Source organism: Ursus americanus, chromosome 23, assembly GCF_024610735.1.
Source record: "Ursus americanus isolate L20-20 chromosome 23, mUrsAme1.1.p, whole genome shotgun sequence".
NCBI lineage: Eukaryota > Metazoa > Chordata > Mammalia > Carnivora > Ursidae > Ursus > Ursus americanus.
Window position 1 is genome coordinate 23,980,643 of NC_142149.1, and position 22,210 is coordinate 24,002,852.

General features: G+C 50.9%; 1 protein-coding gene across 1 annotated transcript; it reads right to left on the minus strand.

Moving 5' to 3' along the window:
* Positions 1 to 3,128: 3,128 nt before the first annotated feature.
* On the minus strand, positions 3,129 to 13,793 carry PHB1 (prohibitin 1). The gene is made up of 7 exons (XM_045813760.2): positions 13,702 to 13,793; positions 12,155 to 12,269; positions 10,643 to 10,804; positions 8,359 to 8,501; positions 8,087 to 8,203; positions 5,526 to 5,621; positions 3,129 to 4,220 (listed from the first exon to the last, which is right to left on the minus strand). The coding sequence occupies exons 2-7, from the start codon at positions 12,240 to 12,242 to the stop codon at positions 4,008 to 4,010; spliced, it is 819 nt and encodes a 272-aa protein (XP_045669716.1). The 5' UTR covers positions 12,243 to 12,269; positions 13,702 to 13,793; the 3' UTR covers positions 3,129 to 4,007.
* Positions 13,794 to 22,210: the final 8,417 nt, after the last annotated feature.

The window sequence follows — 22,210 nt, forward strand, 5'->3', positions numbered from 1 at the left end:
AGGGATTTTAAGTTGGACTCAAGACAGGGAGAAGGACAGGGACTGAAGGAGGGAGAGAGAGAGAAGTTCCAGACAGAAGCAGGAGGGACTGAGCTGCGGGCAGGCAGCGGCGAGGGGAGAGTCCCACACGGAAGCTGTTTGAAGCAAGAGTGAGGACACTGGAAAGTCGGCCTGGGGAGGGGGGCGCATCAGTGGAGGGGTTGGCCTGCCGGACCCCGAGCCTCCGATCCAGAGGACCTTGAAGTAACTTAATGTGACGGTGTGGGAGAAGAGCTCAGAGGCCCGGCTTCCGACCCTCCGCCCAAACCTCGATCCTTCATCTGTTTCTTCGGCAAACACTCAGGAGCTCCCGCCAAGAGCCAGGGACCTTCAACTTGGGGAAAAGATCAGGCAGTGGTTGGGGGAAAGAAGGAGAAGGGGGAATATTCAATCATATGAAGGTCCTGCCCTTTATAAACGTGGCGTAGGAGAGAACACACACACTACAACCCAACGAGGAGAGTGCTAAATGCCTCATGCGACTGTGGACAGGAATCCAGGCAAGGTAGAGGCCATGAATGGGGGCAGAGGGGACTTCACAGATGTTCTCCAGAAGAGAAAGTTTGGAGGATGGGGATAACTGGACCTGTGAAACGTGGGGGAAGGGCTCTCCAGGGTGAAGTGACACTGAGCGAAGAGGGTGCAGGGAAAGCATGGGGGTGTGTAGACAAGAACTCAGTTTGGCCTGTGTTTTCAATGGGGAGGGTGTTATTGGCATTACTTTGGGGGCAATTCTTCGTAGAAGGAGTCTGGCCCATACAAAGTAGGTCTCGTGGCATCCCTGCCACCCCCCTGCCCCAATACCAGTAGCTGCTGGTGTTCTCAACGCTCCCCACCCCACTGGGGCCACTAGGTTGGTTTGTGAAAGCAAGCAGGAAAATACAAACTTGGACTAGAAAGGTAGCCAGGGTTAGCCGGACCATGGAGGGCCTCGAATGTCAGGACAAGACCTTGTACTTTACGAAGGGAGCAAGGAGTGGCCGTTGAAGGTTTTCCAGGAGATCTGCTTTAGAAACATGACGTTTGGAACCGTGTGCAGGATGAATGGAAGGCCTAAGAAAGGGAGGGAAATGTTACAACCTCTTGCGACCTTTCCACCCAAGTTATCTTCAGTCAGGGTGGGCTGCTTTGCTCACAATTATTGGTGGATGTCAAAGGTCAAGGGGAGGTCCTAACGGCACATCGCCCTGCTGATTGCTGGAATGGCCTATTAGAATAGCATTTGCTAAATCAGGATTTGACTAATATTCCATGGCCTCTTCCTGTCTTTCAAATCAACCCACCTGGGGACGGCCACAGTGCAAGTCCTCCCCCCTTGGTCCACACTGGCAGAATTTGTGTCAAACTAGCATAAGGAAGGAAAAGGCAACCCTTTGAGAATTCTTCTCTCCCCTGCCTATCCAGGGTCCCACTGCTGCCTTAATAAGCAGCGAGCTCTCAGTGCGCAAACAAGGAAGCAATTCAGCCTGACCCAAGGAGAGAGGGAGGGAGGCACTCCCTACTCTGGCCCTTCCCTGGCCAGGACAGGACATGGCTTTTGATCCACGGCCCAGAGAATCCCAAGCTGATAAAGGCCCATTGTGGCAACTTCTGGAGAAAGCCCGAGGCCATCAGGGAGCTCTGGGGCTAAGGAGCCAGTTAACATCACTTGAACATTTTGTGGAAATAATGACTTGGCGGAAGTCAAGGCAGAAGGAGGCCCCCGGGCTGCCAGTGGCATCATCCAGGGCAGGCCAGCTAAAGGCCACACCAGCAGGAACCTGTCTGCGGCTGGAAGGGCCGGCCTGGAGGCGGACGGGACCCACTGTGGGAGGGACCCCTGCAGACACCTGGAGGAGGAAACCCAATCTCCCACCAAGTGTAAGAAACACAACTGCTCTTTTTATAAAGGGCCTGGGGAGGGGGGGTCTGCCGCCCTGCCCCTTTGCCGCCCTCTCCCCCCATCCCCCCCACGGGGGTGTCCACAGCAATAAACAGCAGGAAAGGAGGAAGCCCATCTGGAAGCTATTGAGACATTCTGCTCTCTGCTCGGGGCTGTGTTGAGCCCGGAGTACAGGCTCCTCATCATTCACAGGCCTCACTGCTCCTACAGCAACGAACCGAGTAGAAAGGGCCACCCCGAGATGAAGGGTGCCAGGGCAGGTGAGGGAGCTGGGCTAGACGGGGGGTGTTCACAGGTGTCAGGCAGGACCAGGCTTTGGTGCGAGGTTTAGCCAGGCCCATCACACTTTCGGAGCGCTCCAGGGCAACGGGAAGGGACTGGACTCCCACTCGAAGGCCCTGGGAGGGGAGCAGGTGCACGGATGGGGGGACTGGGTCTCTGCTTTTCCCAGCTGACCACTGGCCCTCACTCGGCGGGGGGGGGGGGGGGGGGAATGTGAATACAGGTCAGAGACCAGCCTGCAGAGTCCTCTTCAAGACCACTCTCCGTGGCCGGGTGGCGAGCCCAGGGGTTAAAATGAGCGCAGAGATCAAAGCATCGTCTGCTGAGTGCTCACTGCACTTGTCCCCGTCTTTTGTCTGGAAGATTTCAGGTGAGTGACTGGTTCGTATCTCAGTGATGGGTCTGCTTTCCCTCCCCACCATCCAAAATGGACCAAGCTGGACCCCTCAAATGCCAAGTCATTTCTACATCAAAGCCAAACAGGATAAGCCAGATAAACCCACCGCAGAGCACCTGAAGCCATTTAACGAATGTCAACATCGACCTGTCTCCTGTCTCCTGTGCTGTCCGCCCCCCTCCCGCGAGGGGCAGACACTGCTGACAGGCTGCTGGGCAAGCCCACAGCTCCTGCTTAGGAGCGGTGCTACCAGAAGCCACAGAGGAAAGGCCGCTCACCTCCACTCACGTGGCTCCCCAAGAACCCATCCTACGACAAACCTCACCTGACACCACAGAGACTCATTTCAGGCTGGGGATGGACCTGGAACACAGCACAAAGCTGTTTTCTGAAACCAAAGCGTTCTCAGCCTTGCCGGAGAGTCTGTCCCAGCTGGCGATGCAAACACGTGCACACAGAGACGGCTGGAATGCTCTGTTCCGATCCCACGGCTCCCACAAACAAAAAAGCAAACCCGTAAGACTGAGCTGGAAGGTTCTGGGTGTCATTTATTGACAGCAGTTTACACACATTTGTGTTCTTCCCACGGCCATTTCCTTCAAAGCACAGGCACAGAGCCCTCTGGAAGGGCAGTCTCTGAACGCGGGAGCCAGGAACGCAGGACGCACTCGGCTTTGGCAGGCGTGTTCAGACTCGGCAGGATGCAATCCTTCAGGCTGGAACTCCGTCGGGGACTTGGAGACACCGAGGTGGGGGGTGGAGAGGAAGTCTTCAGTGGGACTCACATCTCCGGCCAGGCCCTCTCACTTGCTCTCCAAGTCCATCCTGGCGGCAGGACCCTGGGGGGCAGCGCATCAGGCCCACCCACCTTCACAGGGGCAGATCCTTCAGTCCGTGCCCCCTGTTCACACCTGCTTCCGCCGGCCCCGCGGTTCAAGACAATCAGCCTTATGGAGACAGATGACTTCCTCTGACCCTCCCCTGCAGCTCTTAGTGGAGTCCGTGGAGAAACGGCTGGGACACACGGAGACCTATGCTTTCTGTTCAGCCGCGTGGGCCGTCTTCCTCAAATCCCACCTGCACGACAGGCTGGAGGCTCCAAGTGCCCCCCGGCCCAGGGCGCAACGGCCCCGCCTCTCCCCTGCCAACCACCGGCCTGGGCCGGAGCGCCAGCAGGCCCCGGGCTGCGTAGGCACTTGGCAATTCGGGGGAGGGAGGCGGATCAAAAAGTGGATGGAAATGGGGAGAATGAAAAAGCTTCGTCTGCTAACGAGAGATCTGAAGTGATTTCACTTTTATTTCCTTCACTTTAAGCCAATCATGAAATGTCACAGTGATTTCTGGGGTGGGGGCGGGGGCGGAAGGACCGCAGTGTGCAGAGTGGTCGGGGCTGGGCCCGGGCAGGCCTCACTGGGGCAGCTGCAGGAGCACGGACTGCCCGGCCGGCAGGTAGGTGATGTTCCGAGAGCGCGACAGCTGGTACGCGATGTCCTCGGCGGCCTCCAGCTTGCGCAGCTCGATGAGGCCATCGCCCGCGGTGGCGAGCGAGTTGGCGATCAGCTCGGCGGCCTTGGAGTCGCCCTCAGCGGAGATGATGGCCGCCTTCTTCTGCTGCTCAGCCTAGGACAGTGGAGGCGGGGGCGAGAGCAAGACCACACCTTAGGGTGCTGGATGGCAGGCGGCAGCCTTGGAAGGACCAGGCCACACACCCTCACTGGCTCCCAAAGGAACTCTGGGACTCGACCTCCCCCTCCTCCAGAGACAGGCTCAACGAGCACTGTCCACCCCACCCTCCTCTTTCCTGCAACGCGCTGTCCACTTCCCGTTGTCGTGGGGACACATTTCTGTTGGCTGCGTAAGTACCTGTCTTATTTCAAAGTCCTCATTAACGTTAACAGCAATCCAGCCCAGCCACCTTACTCTGTGCCAGGAGGAGGAAAACAGGAGAGGGAGAAAAGGTAGAGGCCACCCTCAGGCTCGCCTTTCCCTCCAGTCCCAAGTCAAAGTGACTTTTCCCAAACACACCAGTTTGAGGAAACAGAGCAGGCACGTGTGACACTCCCGAGTTGGCCCTGAGCTAACCTGGTTCCTGACCAGGAACCCAGGCACCAGAACGAGCTCTCCAGGCTCTCCCTACCCGTATCAACAGACTGACCTCTATCTGCAGTGCACAACTTGGTCACAGGAGGAGGGTACGGTTATCAACAAATGTTAACCGAGCACCTCCTAAGTATTACCAGGTACGGTCTTAGACATGTTCTAGGCTCTGCAGATAGGGGGGAAAAGAAAAAAAGCAAGACAGTTCCTACCCACAAGGAGTTTACATTCCCTAAAACTAAATGTTGGCCCCCCATACATCGCTCTTTTCCCTGCTTCAAAGGACTAAGGGCTCTTGGATTAGGACTAACCCAAGAAAAACTAGCACTGGGGAGAAGGGACAGCAAGAAATAAATACACCTTTGCGAAGACCGGGCTGCTATGCAAATACAGTGTGTCCCACCACACTCGGCTCCATCTGGATGGATTTAGGGCTTGAAAAAAAGCCAGTGACGACAGCACATCTGGTGCAACGTTTGATCCTTTTTGCTGTCAGCTTTCACTGTGAGACCACGGTTAAAAATGACTTCGCAGTGAAGCTGGAAATATTCCAGGAGAAAACATTTTTATTTGCAGAAGAATGTTTCTGATCTTAGGGAAGTGGAAGAAAAATGACCCTTCGGTGATTTCGGAACATAACTTCACATCTCCCTGACTAGCCCCCAAACACTCTGGAACCAATCGCAGGAGGACGGTTCCCTCAATCCCCTTCCGATGATCCCGGAAGGAGAGATGACAGCTGATGAATTTCCAGGCCACCCAGCAGACGGGGAGGCCGAGCACAGGAGAAAGGGGGGAGAGGCTCCTGCCATCTGGCTGAACGCTCACCTTCTCCACCACGAACCTGGCCCTCTCTGCTTCCTGCTGAGCCACCTGCTTGGCTTCCACCGCTTCTGTGAACTCCTTCCCGAAGGTCAGATGCGTCTAAGGGGAGAGAGGGCGCGCGAGATGAGGCAGGGTCATTGCTCAGGCAGTGCTGCTGCGAGGCCCCTCACCCAACCACTGGAAGGAAGAGGCCACGAAAGGCTCTGGCAGCTGGAGGCCTCTGTGAGGCCAGAACACCCTTCCACCTCCACATCCGTGGCCAAGCAGAGCTCACAGCCCAGAAGCCTCGGCCGCCTCAACGGTGCCTGCACGTCATTCTGTCGCCCGCGGTGTGCAGATCTCACACGGGAAACAGCCCGTGGGCACCAGAAGGTACCTGCTCAACTGACCCCTCCCAAGGGGAGGAGACTGTGGGCTCCAGGACCCCCGCCTCCAACTAGTGCTCATCCAAGGTCCTCTGATGGCCTGTTCAGAGCCCCCCGAGAGGCCAGATGGAAAACTGAGCCCCTGAGAGGGAAGGATGCAGCTGGTTCTCAGGGATTCGAGGGCGTGATGCTCTCTGCTTATGGCTTAACCAGTCCGCTTCTTTCTCACAGCAGCCCCACCGCAAAACAGGAAGAGGATGAGAGACGGTGGAACGCAAATCATGGTATTCCCCATGTGTGAGTGCTTCTGGTAAAGGGTTTAAGAGAGGAGGCAGGGAAAGCTATTGCTAGGGTGAGGGTTTACAACTCTGACTACCCACAGACCTTCTCTACTGACACGTATCACTGAGACTTGGCTGAGACGATGGTCTGCAGTGATAGCGGAAACGGGACGGAGCTCAACTCTTGATGCCTGGTCTAGGGCAACTTTTTTTTTTTTTAAGATTTTATTTATTTATTTGAAGAGATAGAGACAGCCAGCGAGAGAGGGAACACGAGCAGGGGGAGCGGGAGAGGAAGAAGCAGGCTCCCAGTGGAGGAGCCTGATGTGGGGCTCGATCCCAGAACGCCGGGATCACGCCCTGAGCCGAAGGCAGACGCTTAACCGCTGTGCCACCCAGGCGCCCCCCTGGTCTACGGCAACTTGAACTCATCTATCCAACTTTTTATTAAAAAGCAAGACATGAAAGGAAGGATGGTATTGGTTTTGCTATCAAAATCTATTTGCCCCCTCTCCTCCTTGACCCTCCCAAACTCTGCTTTAAAAAAAGAAGAAAAAAAAACCCCAAGAAAAACATAAGCAGCTCAAAACTTCTCAGGAGTAAATCCTAGTCCCCCTGTCTTCCATAACTTTTAACACGCCTCGCTCTCAAACTGCAGCTGTTTTACGTCGCCTGTTCCATTTCTGGACTCGTGTTCAAAGTCTGGGGAAGGAAATACAGTCCTGAGAAGTGAAAAATGAAATGTGTAATTAAGGAATAAAGTTTCTTTCTCAGAGGGCCAGGTGAGGGCAGCAAATTCCCCATGAAATCTAATTTTCTTCTCACACCTCTTAGATAGGGTTTCTTGTGGTCAGCCCACATTTCCCCAGAATGGAGTATGTGGTTAAAGTCTAGTGAAACGCCAAGCCCCTCCTCAGGTTTTTACTTGCATCTTCTCACAGCCGAGGTGACTAGGTGAACAGTGAGCGGGCCAGCGGCCTGAGGAACGACCGAGCGGCCGCACGCTGCAGCCTGGCATCCTGCCAGTAGAGGGAGCCCGCAGACCCTCTTGCCGCCAGCAACCGGTGCGAGGTGGGGCTGCACCCTGTGGGTTAGCGGGGTGCTGCGGAGCGCGCCTGTTTGAACAGCTGCACAGAGCCTGTGGGGGAACCGGTGCCTCTCCCTTGCGACGCACAGGAGAATGAACAGGAAACACTCTACCTCGCTACCCGAACAAATCACTCCAAATGATTTTTCCCAGAGAATCTAGAAACACGACCCTTCCCCTCACCCTCCTTGATCTGAAACGCTATCCTCCCTGTATTGCTTTCTGTCGGAGTTATGGCATTCAACGTCCTATAAATACACACGCTATGCGGTCCCCAGAGGCTAGCTTATACTTCCGAGATGTCCCCTGCCCCCCACGCCAGGCTTTGGGGGGCAGAACCACTCATTTACACTCTATCGCCTTTCACCGGGGGTTCCCAGAGCTCACTTCCCTGAACTTCAGATCCTAAGTGTCGGGAAATTCTCGGGCGTCAGACTGGGAGGTCTGCACTAGGGAGAAAGAGCTCAGAGCCCTCTCTAGCCTCACCAGGCACTTTCTTCCTGCGTCAAACAGGGCTAGCAAGACGTTACTTCCTAGGGAGCTCCGGGGAACACTCGCCGTGTTGGGGAGGTGAAAAATCTAGTGGTTAGGGACCCTAGATCGGGTAGGGCTAGAAGTCAGAAGAAAAACGTGTGTGGCAGAGGGGAAAAAAGAACCCTCATCTGAAAACAAACCCAAGGAGACTGCCTCATAGTCAAGAAGGTTCCACATTCTTGAGTCTCACATCTAGGAAAGTGGAAGGCAGGACCGACAGTGTCCACCCAGAGACGGAGCCAAGCCCCTGCACAAGACCCGCAGCCCCTTCCCCAACAGGCTCCGCCAGGATCTTACCAAGGACACGTCATCCAGGATGAGCCCAAAGGTGGCTGCTCGCTCCGTGAGGTCATCGCTCACCTGTCTGGAGACCAGCTCTCTCTGGGTGATCAGTTCTCCAGCATCAAAGCGAGCCTGGTTCCAAAGGAGGGCAGAGGAGCCAGTCAGGATGACGAGGAAGCAGAAAGGCCAGGAGAACTACCCGCCATGTCCCAACCCGCCCACTGCCACTCTCTCCCTGCCGCCTATGTCTTGGGGGCCGGGCTCCAGGCTGAGGCCCTGTCGCTCACCACCACCGACTTGAGGATCTCCGTGGTGATGGACGGCAGCACCCGCTCATCGTAGTCCTCCCCGATGCTGGTGAAGATGCGGGGAAGCTGGCTGGCAACTGGCCGGAAGAGGATGCGCAGGGTGATGTTGACGTTCTGCAAATCTGAGGGGGCATGGACGCTGGGGTTACAAATAAAAATCACGGTGGCCTTGCAGGTGACCTCGCCTACCTTCCGTCTGCTGTAATTCGTAAGCGAAGTTGCTGATGTTAAGACCCGAGAGAGGAAGAGCCCCTGTGCAAACAGCTCCCTTGGTACAGAACCCAGCAGAGCTGCAGACCTAGGGATTCTTAAAGGTCCGTAGTGATGACAGCTTTTCGGTATGTTCCGCATGCCCTCTGATAGAAGCGATTCGGCTTGCACGCCTGAGGGGTACCGTGGGATGTCTGAAACGGCGCATGTTTTCAGAACACAGGCCAATGCCAAGAATTTTCAGGGGCAGCCTTTCCAAGGGCCCAGTCAGGAGGATGCCCTGGAGAGGTTATCATGGGTCCAGTGGAAACAGGCCGCTCGGGCTGCACCAGCAGTCCAAAGGCCGGGGCTGCGGTCCTACCCCGCTGTTTACTAATGATGTGACCTCACTACGCCTTAGCCAATCTCGGCTTATTTCCTTGTCCATCAGAATGGGGGTGACTTCATCTGCCTTCCTGGAACGCTGGGGCAAGGGGAAGGAGACATGAGCTGTAACAGCACTGCGTCAGATGCACACCAGACGTAAGGGGCCGTCAGACTCTTCTGGAGCACGCTTGTCATTACTCGGCCCAGGCGAAGGAGGGCAGGAGGGCGCACGACGTCAGTCACAACGTCCCCTGACCATGCGGGCCTGCCTGAGGCTAAAGCACTGTCAGTGTGCTGGCAGTCATCAAGGATATAGGGCCAGGCGCCCACGGCCTAGTTCTGAACCCGGCACCCAGAGAAGCGGGAGAGCCTGCGCACTAGCTCCTGATCTCTGGAAATTCCTATCAATGGTTTTGAAGATGAGCAAGTAACGTATCCTTACAACGGTTGTAAACCAGCAGAGAAAGCAGCGCCAAAGGGGTGGGAGTTTAGAGCTACACTTTAAGTTAAAATTTTATTTTTCTCGATTAACCCCAACCCACCTTTGATCTCTTGTGGGAGGCCGGCCAGACCGTCGCCGGGCCAGGAGCTACAGGCCAGGTTGCGCAACGCCAATTCGCCCGGCCTGCCTCTGCCTGACACGCATCTCTTACTACGGTCCCAGCTCACACCAAGTTCCTCCCGGGAGCCCTCACAGCCACCTGCGGGGGCCAGTCGTTCTCTTCTCTGCTCCCCTCCGCCCCATGCCCTTGGCTCTAGAACTCACCACGCTTACTGTAACCGCCTGCTCACACGTCTATGCCCCTAGGGGGACTGAGCTCCCAGAGGCCCCCGCTTCAGTTATCTCTGAGCCACCCCCACCCTGTGACCCAGCACAAACCCTGGTACGGTCACAGTAAGCACGCCATCTGCTGGGGAACAGCACTGAAGGCATCAAGTGTGACCAAGATCAAAAACCAACATCCACACGACCCTTGCCTCTTGCTGCGCAGAAATGTCACCGCTGAGCCACGCCTGCTATTCCACTCACTGCCTGGGCATCTCTCAGTGGAGGACGGTGGCACAGCGGTGACGGCCGCCAGGGGACTGCTCTCAGGGACTCGGGCCCCCGCCTATTGAGATCACAGTGTGAGGGGCCCCTGGGTGGTGCAGTCAGCTGAGCGGCCGACTCTTGATTTCGGCTCAGGTCATGATCTCAGGGTCGTGGGATCGAGCCCTGGGTTGGGCTCCACGCTGGGCATGGAGCCTGCTTAAGATTCTCTCTCCCTCTCTTTGGGAAAAAAACAAACAGGTAACAGTGTGAGGCCAGCACTGCTGGCAACAGAGGCCTTGGAGAATAAGGCAAACGGTAAGTCGGCCGTGAAGGCACAGGGAATGGATGGAGCCTGGTTTACATGGTCAGACTGGGGAACGAGAACCGACGGGAAGGGTCAACCGAGGGAGCAAAGGCACTTTTAGATTTCTTTAAAACTAGAGCGCTACCTAACTTCTTAAATAGGCCTTTGTGTATTTCTCTAAATTTGTACAGCTGTGTGTCTACCTGAGGTCCGTATTCCTATGAATCTGCGCTAAAATTCTCCTGGAAAAATACGCAAGGAATTCTTATTAGGGGACGTTCAGCTTTTTCTGGATCCTGTGGCAACCCTTCCACACCCTCTACTTTATGTGACCCACAGGCAAGACTCACCTTTGCTACCAGTGATCACTGGCACATTCCGTGGTCGAGAGCGGCAATCAAAGATAATAGGTTTCTGTACCCAAGGGATGAGAAAGTGAGTCCCTTCTCCTACCACAATGTCCTGTACTCCACGGAACCGGTCAAAGATGACAGCTCTGTGCCCAGCATCCACTAGCAACGACAAAGATAATGACAAGTCAGAAAAATCCCTCCATCTTTTGACCAAAAAGTCTATCTGTGAAAGCTCCTTGGTGCTTTCTCTTATTATTAAGTCTCCCCTCTCCTGCTTTGTCTTCCTGCACTTCCGGTCTCTAGCACCTTCTGAATAGCCACAAAACTCAGCAATCCCCTCCCACCCCAGTGTCTTCCCAAGGACGCTGGTAATAGGACCTGTTCTTCAGCACCCCTTCTCCTTGAAACAACTGGCTGCTGACTTTCTGATTATCCCATCCCCCAACACATTTTCAGGAAATCACCTCCCAAAACTTCTTTCCAAAACTCACCAGAGTCTTCACTGTTACCACATTCCATCCCGGTTCCAATTTAAGCCAGTGTTCCCAGAAGCAGCACCCTAGCCATGGAAATCCTAAAATTCGGAAGGTCCCACTCTTTCCAAGAACTTGGGTTCTCTCAGGTTTTAAGGGTTAACAGAGCTGTTCTTTAGATTCAGAAAGAACTCAGCGATGGTGAGGACTGCCCAGGTGTGCAGAGTGGCTACAAAGATCAGAGCACAGAGCTGCGGCATTTAAACCAAGTAAGCTTTCTCGTCAGCTGCGCTCTGTCTCTGCCTTACTGGGCTTTAGAGTTGCTCCAAATATCTTCACTCTGAAAGGAATCCTCCTCTTGCGCGACAGTCAGTCACACATGAGGCAGGTCAATCTACCGCTGCTTCCCAACCATGAAAGCCAGAGACTATCGGAGTTGGAAGATAAACCAGTTCAGTCCTACTGCTCGATCAAAGCAGCAGCTGAGACCTAGGGAGGCGGAAATGGCTTGCCTCAGGTCACACAAGAAAGTGGAAGAAAAGTGAGTTTAAGCCCCTGCCACACTGTCAAAAGCTGGGCAACGCACCTCGAAGACATTTTGTCTGGAATGACCCAAACGCAGCGGAGCAAAAGCGCCCGGTTGGGTTAGAGCACCAAAGATCTGAAGCCCCTGCTGAGTTATTCCACACAAGGCAGGAAGGAGCAGATGAGATCTCCTTTTCAGTGAACAGCGCGCTCCTGACCCTCTGCGGCAGTGTCGCTTCAAACCACCAAGAGCAACTGGGAACGTTTAACCCGCAAGTAAACTGGGAGACCCTTTGGGAAGAAAGGCCCTGAGAGAACCTATGGCTATGAGGAAAGACAGAGAGGCTTGATTGGCAAGGCAACCATATGGCGTGGGATGGCAGCAGGTAACCCTCTTGGTCACAGACGCATTCACAGACAGTGGCTGCCACCAGGAGTGTCACATGGGCTGTGCAGACCAACGGAAATCCTCCGGCAAAGGGCAGTGACCCACCACCCCTCAGGGCCTCACCATTATACAAGGCAGAGTTCACCACTCCTCCTGCAACAGCTAAGGCCAGGCCGAACTTGCCGATGGACTCAAACACTTTGGCAGCCATGTCTCCTTCTGCTGGACCCACTCACACCTATGGGGATAAAAACAAGACAAACACAACAATTTGATCCCAAAATTCTAAGAGAAAGCCCTCTCTGAGACGCCATATTCACTTCTCAAGCTGGCTATTTATTTCCCCACTCTTGAGGGCTCTAAGTCATGCACTGAAGGACACCTAATAAATAACTCTATAGCTTGGGTAGTACCAATTCTTCTGCCTTTATTTTTATTTTTCTTCTTTCTCTACCACTTTTTAAAAAAGATTTTATTTGATTTGTCAGAGAGAGAGAGTGTGCACAAGCAGGGGGAGCGGCAGGCAGGAGAGGGAGAAGCAGGCTCCCCACTGAGCAGGAAGTCCGATGTGGGACTTGATCCCAGGACCCTGGGATCATGACCTGAGCCAAAAGCAGACGCTTAACTGACTGAGCCACCCAGGCGTCCCTCTTCTTTTTCTACCACTAAGGAAAAGGGGTCTGGAGCACTTGATTCAATAACGGGAATGAGGCATGGGCTTGATACCCACAGAGAACGCCACACCACACTAAACCACCCTTCCATTTCCTGGACAAGCGGGCCCCAAAACGAAGGCTATGTGGTTGGTTCTGGACAATTCTGGTTTGGAAAAGTAACTCAAAGAATGCACTACATAGTGATTCCAACAGCAAAAGTTGGAACAGCTAGCTTTTATTCCAGGAGGCAGTCTTCTAATGGCAATTATTTAATCCTCACACCAACCCCTATGAAGCAGGTTATTACAGATGAGGAAACCGAGGCACACAGCAAGGTTACAAGAAGAGCTGACGATCACATAGCCATTTCATGGGGGAACCAGGATTAGAACCTGGAGGTCTAAGTCTAGCAGACACCACTTAACTCCTCACCGTAGTGCTTCTCCACCATCAGGTATTAAGAATAACCTGTTATTAGGGAAGCAGGAGGGGGGCGACATTCCGGGATCAAGATATCAGAACCAACGGGGCAAAAAGGCTCTCCATAGCCACACTGCCAGGGAGAACCCTGGAAGAAGTGGGAGGGCGGGGCTGAGGCGGGGTGGGCGGGAGCACGACTGACTAACTAGAATCTACTCCCGCACCGAACTTTTTAATGCCCCGCCCCAGCGTCGTCGTCCACTTCAGTTTCAAATCCTCCCTCCCTCCCTCTCGGACCCGAGGCATCCTTGCTCACTCCAGTGCACTTCAGTGTTCCTTACCCGAGGCCAGGACACACAGTCCGGACCCCTCAGCCTTTCCATTTCCAATAGCTTCTGGATTATTCCTCACCCCGCCGCCATACACACCTCCCTTGCTCGAAGCAACCCCGGGCTCGTCCCGGGCTCACCCCCCTCCCCTCCGACACGAGGCAGACCAACGCACGCACCCCGCCCACCCAAATTGCGAATGGGAACGCAGAAGGGATCTGCAGAGACGCCCGGACGCCGGCCAGAACCTTCCCCCCATTCTCACCTGCTCCCACTCTGACCTCCACATGAATTCCCCAGCCACACGTACCACGCATGCGCTGGGCAGCTCCTTCTCTTCCCCGCCCCCTTCCAAGATCCGGGCCTCCGATTGGTGGGAGAGAGCGCTGTGCGTTCTGGGAACGGTGGCTTGCGGCCTTACCCTTGTCCCCGGCTCTTCGGAAATGAACTACAATTCCCAAAAAACCATTCAGCGTCCGGCCCGCGCTGAAAACCCTTTCCTCTTTGGTGGGAAACGACGAAAGATTGTCGCAAAGCCTTTTGGGGGCTGTAGTTCCTTGGGGTTAAATGCACGTGCCTGTCCCGAACGGGTGCTGGAGCTTGCCAGGAGGTGGGCCCTAGGGCCTCAGAAAGAGTGGCTGGGGATGCGGCTGGTGGTGGCAGGGATGGGCCGGGGCAAGTTTACGCTGATTTAGGACGACAGGTGGGCATCCTGGAGAAAGTTGTGGGGAGATAACTGATGGGCCGAGAGACCTTGAGGGAGGCAGATGGGGCCATCTTTCCAAAGCCCTGTCAGGAAATATCCTGAGTCGTGGGACATTGATTGCCAGAACCAGAAAGAATCTTAAAAACCATCTGGACTAGAAAAAGAGGACTAGAGAGAGGAAGGGATTCATTCACAGTCACGCACCAGTTTCGCAAAGGGGCTGGGGTTAGAGTCCGTGTACCTTGGACGGATGGACACGCGCGCGCGCACACACACACACACACACACACACACACACACTTATTTGGAAAAGTGGCAAGAATGATACAAAGAACACATATCTCCCTTACTCAAATTCGTCTTTGGCTAACATTTTGCACCATATGCTTTGTCATTGTTGTCTCCCTCTCTCCTCCCATCTTCTATTTTCTAACAATAGGGGCATCCTCTTACATAACTTAAGTAAGTTTATCCCCCGCATTCCAATTTTATCCATTGACCCAATAATGAACTTTATAGCAATCTCCACACACCCCCACCCCCATACAGGATGCAGCCTAATATTAGGTATGATATTTATTTCTCATGTCTCTTTAATCTCCTTTAATCTGAAAATTGTCCTCAGCCTTCCTTGTATTTTATTACATTAAAACAAACAAAAAGCATATTTCTCCTTTAGGTTTTGGCTGATGTTTCTTCATGATTAGATTCAGGTTTTGCGTTTTTAACTAGGATACGACGTAAGTGGTATATGGACACTTAATTTTAACAAAACTAGACCCATTTCTGGATTCTAGTAGGATTGGATTCTTTCAACTTCTTTTTCCTACATTTCCTCTCTTCTCTGCCTCCTTTCTTTGTCTCCACTTGGTACAATCAAATGACCAGAGATAGCCACAGCGGCATCCTTCAGGTGGTATAAGTTTACCCTAACCAACCACAATTTCTTCCTCTGACTGTCAGAATGCACGCTCTATGATAGCTGCAGGTTTAGCTGGCCGTCTTCATCGTTCTATTCCCAGAACACACAACAGTGCTTGGCATCCGGAGAGTCACTGCCTTACAGAGAAACCCACCACTGGATGAACATTCATGCACACGAAGCTTCTAAGCAGCTCTTCAGTGCTTGAATTACTTGGGATATTAGTTAGAACAAAGTCTAAGTTGCTGTACCAAGGAGACTCCCAAATAGAGTGAGTGGACTAAGGAAGATAGAGGTTAATTTCTCTTTGTTCCAGGGGCCATTCACAGGCCTGCTTCCTTTCATCTCATTGGTTGGCCATCCCCTAAAAGATTGTCTTTACCTAACCGTGGGCCGTGGGCCATCTGTGTTGCCGCCTGCAGGAAGGGAAAACAGGAGGTTTAGGACAGCAGTTTTGTTGTTAAGCAAACGAGTCAGAAGCAGCACATATAAATTCCACTCTTTTATTGATGAAAACTTGATTACATGACCTCATCTAGTCCCTAAAGAGGCTGGAAAATGTATTCTTTACCTGGGGCAGCCAAGTAGCCAGCAAGAAAGGATTTGAGGGCTAACCAGCAATTTGAGTACCTTACTTTCAAACAAAACAGTCAGAAAAGTGATATAAGTCCATTTGAAAAAAGCCATAACATGAAAGAGAAAATCGAAACACAAACAGCTAAGCAAAACAAAACAAAAGCAACACAAACAAAATACTTGGCAGAATCAGAGACAAGGCAGGGAGCATGAAAAATCTGAACAACCAACCCTATAATCGATATGCTCAGTTAAAGGGAAAGATCCTACTATCCGTTAACCCAGAACAAGCTGCTATTAAGAAAGATAGATAGGAACGTTTTCCCCCAAAGTCAAGAACAAGGCAAATCTGCTCGTTCTCATCACTTCCAATCAATAGGAGGTCTTAGCCAGTATAATAGCCTACAATAGGCAAGAGAAATAAATAGGAGCCTTTCTGTGTGGCCGATGAAGGCGGAGGGCGTGTGAAGCCCCATCGCCACGCGGGCTGGGTGGCACTGTCTGCAGGCCAGTCGCTGGGCTCTTCGAAGTCCAACAGACTATGAAGTGAAGATGAATGAAGGTCATCCTGATGTTTTCCAAACACGTCTCAGAGGGTGGCTGTGATAAAACCACTAGGAACACAGCTGCATGTAATGAGCACATAAGAAGCTGCCAATGAACGTTCAAGTCCCTAACTATTGTGGTTAAAAATTCTTCATTGCCTCAAAAGCGTGCATTTGGAAGGAAAAATGAAGAATTGGTCAAGAAGACCCAAATTGAAGCAGATGATGAAAATTAATATTTTATTTAACATTGGTCACCTCACAATAAGTTATGTAGAAAAATACATGTTTGAATACTTTTAATTGCTTGGCAATAAATCCTCTTATCTTTAAAATATTTAAAAAAAAGAAAAAGAAATAGGCATTTAGTTTGGGAAAGAAGAAGTAAAACTGTATTGTGTATGTAGAAAATCCTTCAAAGATTATTAAAAAAATTATTGGGACTAAACCAAAACAAACCTATTAAAACTAATAAGTGAGCTTAGCAAGGACGCAGGACATAAAGACAGTTTACAAAAATCAGCAAGAAACATTTGGAAATTGGAAGTTAAAAACACCATTTACAATGGGATCAAAACCATGAAATACTCAGGGATGAATTTCATGACACCAGTGCAGTAAAAACTACAAACATTGGGGTCCCTGGGTGGCTCAACTCTTGATCTCAGCTCAGGTCTTGATCTCAGGGTTTGAGTTCAAGCCCCATGTTTGGCTCCACATGGGTGTGGAGCTTACTTCAAACAAACAAACAAACAAACAAACAAACAAACACACACCCACCAACTACAAACATTGCTGAGAGAAATGAAGAAGACTGAAATAAGAGGAGAAATATACACCACATTCACTGAAGAGAAAATTCAATACTGTTACAATGTCAATTCTCCCCACACTGGTCTATAGATTCAAAGCAATCTTAACCAAAATTCCACCAAGCTTTTTTCTGTAGAAACTGACAAGATAATTCTAAAATTTAGGTGAAATTTCAGAGGACCTAGAATTGGCAAAACAATTTTGAAAAAGAGAACAAGGTTGAACGGTTTGGTGTACTTGAAGGATAGTGTCCACTCATCCATAAAACTACAATAATCGGAAATTGTGTGGTATTGGTTCTCAGCAGAACACAACAGAGAATCCAGAAATAAACCCATGCATCTATGTCAATTGATTTTTGACAGAGTTAACAATGTTATTCAATGGCGAAGAGATAGTCTTTTCAGAAAATGGCACCAGAGCAACCAAATATCTGTATGGGGAAAATAAAAGTATTTGACCCTTATCTTACACAATACACAACCATTAACCTGAAATGGATCACAGACCCAAACGTAAAAGCTAAAACCATCAAACTGGGGTGCCTGGCTAGCTCATTCGGCAGAGCAGGTGACTCTTGATCCAGGGGTTGTGAGCTCAAGCCCCATGTTGGGTGTAGAGCCTACTAAAAAATAAATCATAATAAAATAAAATGATACAACTTCTAGAAGAAAAACAATAGAAAATCTTCATGACCATGGTGAAAGTTCTTACGTAGAACACAAAAACACAAACCGTAGGCCAAAAAGAATGTGATAAATGGGAGTTGCAGAAAATAAGGCAGAGAAAAGAGAGGATGATGTGATCAAATAAATAATATCATGAATTTAAGGACATGAATTTCAGATTAAAAGATCATTCCAAGTAGAGCACAATGAATGAGAAAGGCTGACGCCAAAACTCATCACGCTGAACTCTTGGAACAATGAGGACAAAAAGATTCTAAATGCTCACAGCAAGGAAGGAACTGGAGTCAGGATGGCATGGACATCTTACCAGCCCCACTGGAACTTAGATACAAAGGAGCAATGCTTTCAAATCTAAGGGAAACTGTTTTGCTACCTAGTTTTGAATACCCAGCCAAATGATCAAGGGAGATGCTACAATCAAGACATTTTCCGAGTACAAAGTCCCAAGACTTTACCTTCCATACATGATTTCTCAGGAAGCTGCTTAAGGATGAGCTGCAGGAGAAAAAAAGAGAGAGAGAGCAAAAATTTAAAGATAAGACATAGGATTCAGGAAGTAGGTGATCCAAACATGAGAGAGTCAAAAGGGGGTTTAGAGGACTCTGGGAAGCACCCAGACCAGATGGGAGCAGAAGGAAACAGGGTTCCAGGAGAGATGTTGCAAAAAAACAAAAATTTTTAAAAAAGATTTTATTTATTTATTTGACATAGAAAGACAGCCAGCGAGAGAGGGAACACAAGCAGGGGGAGTGGGAGAGGAAGAAACAGGCTCCTAGCAGAGAAGCCTGATGTGGGGCTCGATCCCAGAACGCTGGGATCACGCCCTGAGCCGAAGGCAGACGCTTAACCGCTGTGCCACCCAGGCGCCCCAAAAAAACAAAATTTTTTGTTTGAAAATACTGACAATTTTAATTACTGTCAGAGAATGTGCAGAATAATTAGCAGTAAGTATATAGGAAAATAAGCACATTTTATTTATTTATTTATTTATTTATTTATTTATTTATTTATTTATTTATTTTAAAGATTTTATTATTTATTTGACAGAGATAGAGACAGCCAGCGAGACAGGGAACACAAGCAGAGGGAGTGGGAGAGGAAGAAGCAGGCTCATAGCGAAGGAGTCTGATGTGGGGCTCGATGCCAGAACGCAGGGATCACGCCCTGAGCCGAAGGCAGACGCTTAACCGCTGTGCCACCCAGGCGCCCCTTTATTTTTTTTTAAAGAGTTTTTATTTTTAAATAATCTCTACACCCAATGTGGGGCTTGAACTCACAACCCTGAGATCAAGGGTCTCATGGTCCACCAGGTGCCCCAGTAAGCACATTTTAAAAAAGAGAGAGGAGGGGCGCCTGGGTGGCTCCGTCGTTAGGCGTCTGCCTTCGGCTCAGGGCGTGATCCTGGCATTCCAGGATCGAGCCCCATGTCAGGCTTTTCTGCTGGGAGCCTGCTTCTTCCTCTCCCACTCCCCCTGCTTGTGTTCCCTCTCTCACTGGCTGTCTCTCTCTCTGTCGAATGAATAAATAAAATATTAAAAAAAAAAGAGAGAGAGAGATGAATTTAATTCCAGGGAAGTGAAGTCATTCAAGATAGGAAATAGTATCATAGTATACTATGTGACTCAGCTATCAATAACGTTTTCATAGTCATAATAATGTAAGCACTTAATGATCTCATAAAATATGAGATGGCAGCTCTATGGGGAAGATGGGGGAAGGGAAAGATGATGTGTATGTGGCTGAGCTAAATATCCATCTTCCAATACAGGAAGACAGCAAGTAATATTTACAGCTGAAAACTCAGTAAGGTGTTGAAGAAGCACGTGACTTAGAAACATGAAGGGAAATACCAAGAGAAATTGATCAAAGAATTGTAAGTCTCGGCCTCTGGGGAGCAGGAATTTGGGTGAAAAGAGAAGGAGTAGGGACTTCTGTTTGTCGTTTTAAGCCTTCTGGAACGCTTTGAGTTCTTTAACTGTGTGCATATATGTCTTTGATAAAAAATAAAATTCTTAAAAAAAAGAAAGAAGGTAGCTTAAAGGAGGAAGCATACACAAGAACATATGATGAAAGTTATCTCCCTGAACTGCTACAAATAATTACAGACAATAAAGGCCATGATAATGAGGCAATATAAGAAGACATCTATTCTTCCTAGGCAGAAATACAACTGAATTTTTTTTAAGATTTGTTTATTATGTTTCGGGGGGAGGCAGAGGAAGAGAATCTCAAGCAGACTCCCCACTGAGCACAGAGGCCCACACGGGGCTCGATCTTATGACCCTGAGATCATGACCTGAGTCGAAATCAAAAGTAGGATGCTTAACCAACTGAGGCACCCAGGCAACCCCAGAAACACAACCGACTTTTCACTAGAGGGAGATTTCTCCTCTTTTGTGTAATATTTAATTTTTGAATTAAAAAATGGAAAGTGCGTTCACGGTAGAAAATAGGACAAGAGAAAAGCATATGAAAGCAAATAAAAGTCACCTCTAACTTCAACATTCGCTGAATAATTGCTGTTAGAATTTTGGTCTTTCCTTCATTTTTAATGTATAAAAAAATCAGGGTGAGAGTAATATGCACCTTTGTGTCTCGCCTTTTTTCACTTTATAATTTCTTGCAATCATTGTGTCATTAAGTGTTCTTCGTGAGCATGGAAGAAGAAAAATAGAATAAGAGGTGAGGAAGTAGAAATCAATTGTGTCAACAATTCTTTGGAAAGGGGAGAAGGAAATTCTTTGGGGTAGGGGCTGGAAGACGATGTGGGAGAATAGGGTCTCCCTACCCATGGGAGATACTCCATCCTGTTTGCAGACGGGTAGGAATTACCCTGTGGTGAGAATGATGGCTTGAGACGGGGTGGTTTACAGACAGAACAGAGTCTCTGGAAAGGTGGGGGGGTGCTATGGAGTGTAAGTGGAGGTGTCGCCACTGCAAGAGGAGAGGAGGAGGAAGGGACAGTACAGATGCAGGAGGTTTAAGGTTTGCTGGCGGGAAATGGCAGAGTCAGGTCAGATGGTTCCTCAGTTAAGTATGGGGTAACGTCATCTGTTGGGGGGGGCTGGAGGAGAGATGAGAGGGCTGGGATCTTCCGTGGAAGGGAAACAGGACTGCCAGAGAAACAGAGCAGGACTGTCAGGCCGACTCTGGCCTGTGTGAGGTCTGGGAGCATAAATGCGAGTGACTCTGGTCAACTGGGTGAGTTTCTCCTGCAAGGGCCTGGTGTGGAGAACGTGTGTGGCAGACTGTATCCAGGCTTGGGGTTTTGCCAGGTGGGTTATGAGAACAGAAATAGGGGAAGCGGGCGTGGGTAGAGGGATTGCAAGAATCTAGAATCCTAGAATGTAGGCTGGGCAAGAAGGGGGAAATCAGGAAGAGCTGATGGGGAGTGGGAGAGTGGTACCTGACCAGGATATCTCAATGAGTTTGCAGAAGCGTGGCCGCAGGTGGACCCGAGCAAGCCAGCTGGAAGGACGGGGCGGGGGGGTGGGCAGTGGCTGGGATGGCATTGTGTGTGCGCTCCTCCCTTCCTCCAGCACAGCTACCGCCCAGGGGCTCTGTGCCGGGCCTGGTGCTGGTACTGTGTTCGGAGAGAGTGATAAATGCATGGCTCTTGCCTTCCTGGTTTTTCAGGGTCTAATGCCCGACTCATAGAGGGCAGAATATGTTGGAAGAAAAGGGGGGGCCGGAGAGAGGAAGGATGGACGTGTATCAGAGTCAGTCCCCTGAATCCATTCTCTCCACGTTGCCAAGCCTGAGGTCATGACCAAACAGGTCTCTGAAAGGTCACGGATGGTATGAAGGAAGCACCTCGGTTGTCGGCAGAAGACGCTAAACTTGAGAATCCGAAGGCCTGGATTGGGTCCCTGCTTTATCACTCTTGCCAATCCTGTGAGCTCGAGGAAGGCTTCTGCCTCAGTTTTCTCCTCCGCTAAATGGAGGCAGGAGAACACAGCTCTCGCGTTCACGCGGTGCACAAAATCCCCTCCATGCCCGTCACGTGTTCCTTGCTGTTACAAGCCCCTCCTGTCCCTCTCCCCAGGCAGGCGGCTATCCTCACACGGCGCTCTTTTCTTCTTGTTCCCTCAGAAGCGCAGTCACGGCCAGGAGGGAGGAGAGGGTTTCGCCCTCCTCGGATGCCACATACAACAAACCCCTCACGTGAAAAAGCGAGGGAAAGTCACGCGGACTGCACCCGCTCCCCAGCCGCAGGATTGTCGAATACGCAAGACTCTTCCGCTTCTAAAAGACCATATGGGAACAGAAACAGATGGGGGGAGGGCGAAGGAAGCCCTGCGGAGGGTTCCGACTCACCTCTGCCCTCCGAGGTGGGATGGAGGGGCAGGGAAGGAGGTGGAGGAGGAGCAGGCTGGGGCCTGGAGGGATGGGGGCCAGGTGGAGCCCCCAACAGAAAACTGGATGCGGTTCTAGAAGCGCTTCTCCATCTCTACCGAAGCTTGGAGGGACCTGGCACTTGCCACGCAGCATAATCGGGCTTCTTCGTAAAAGGGAGAGATTGA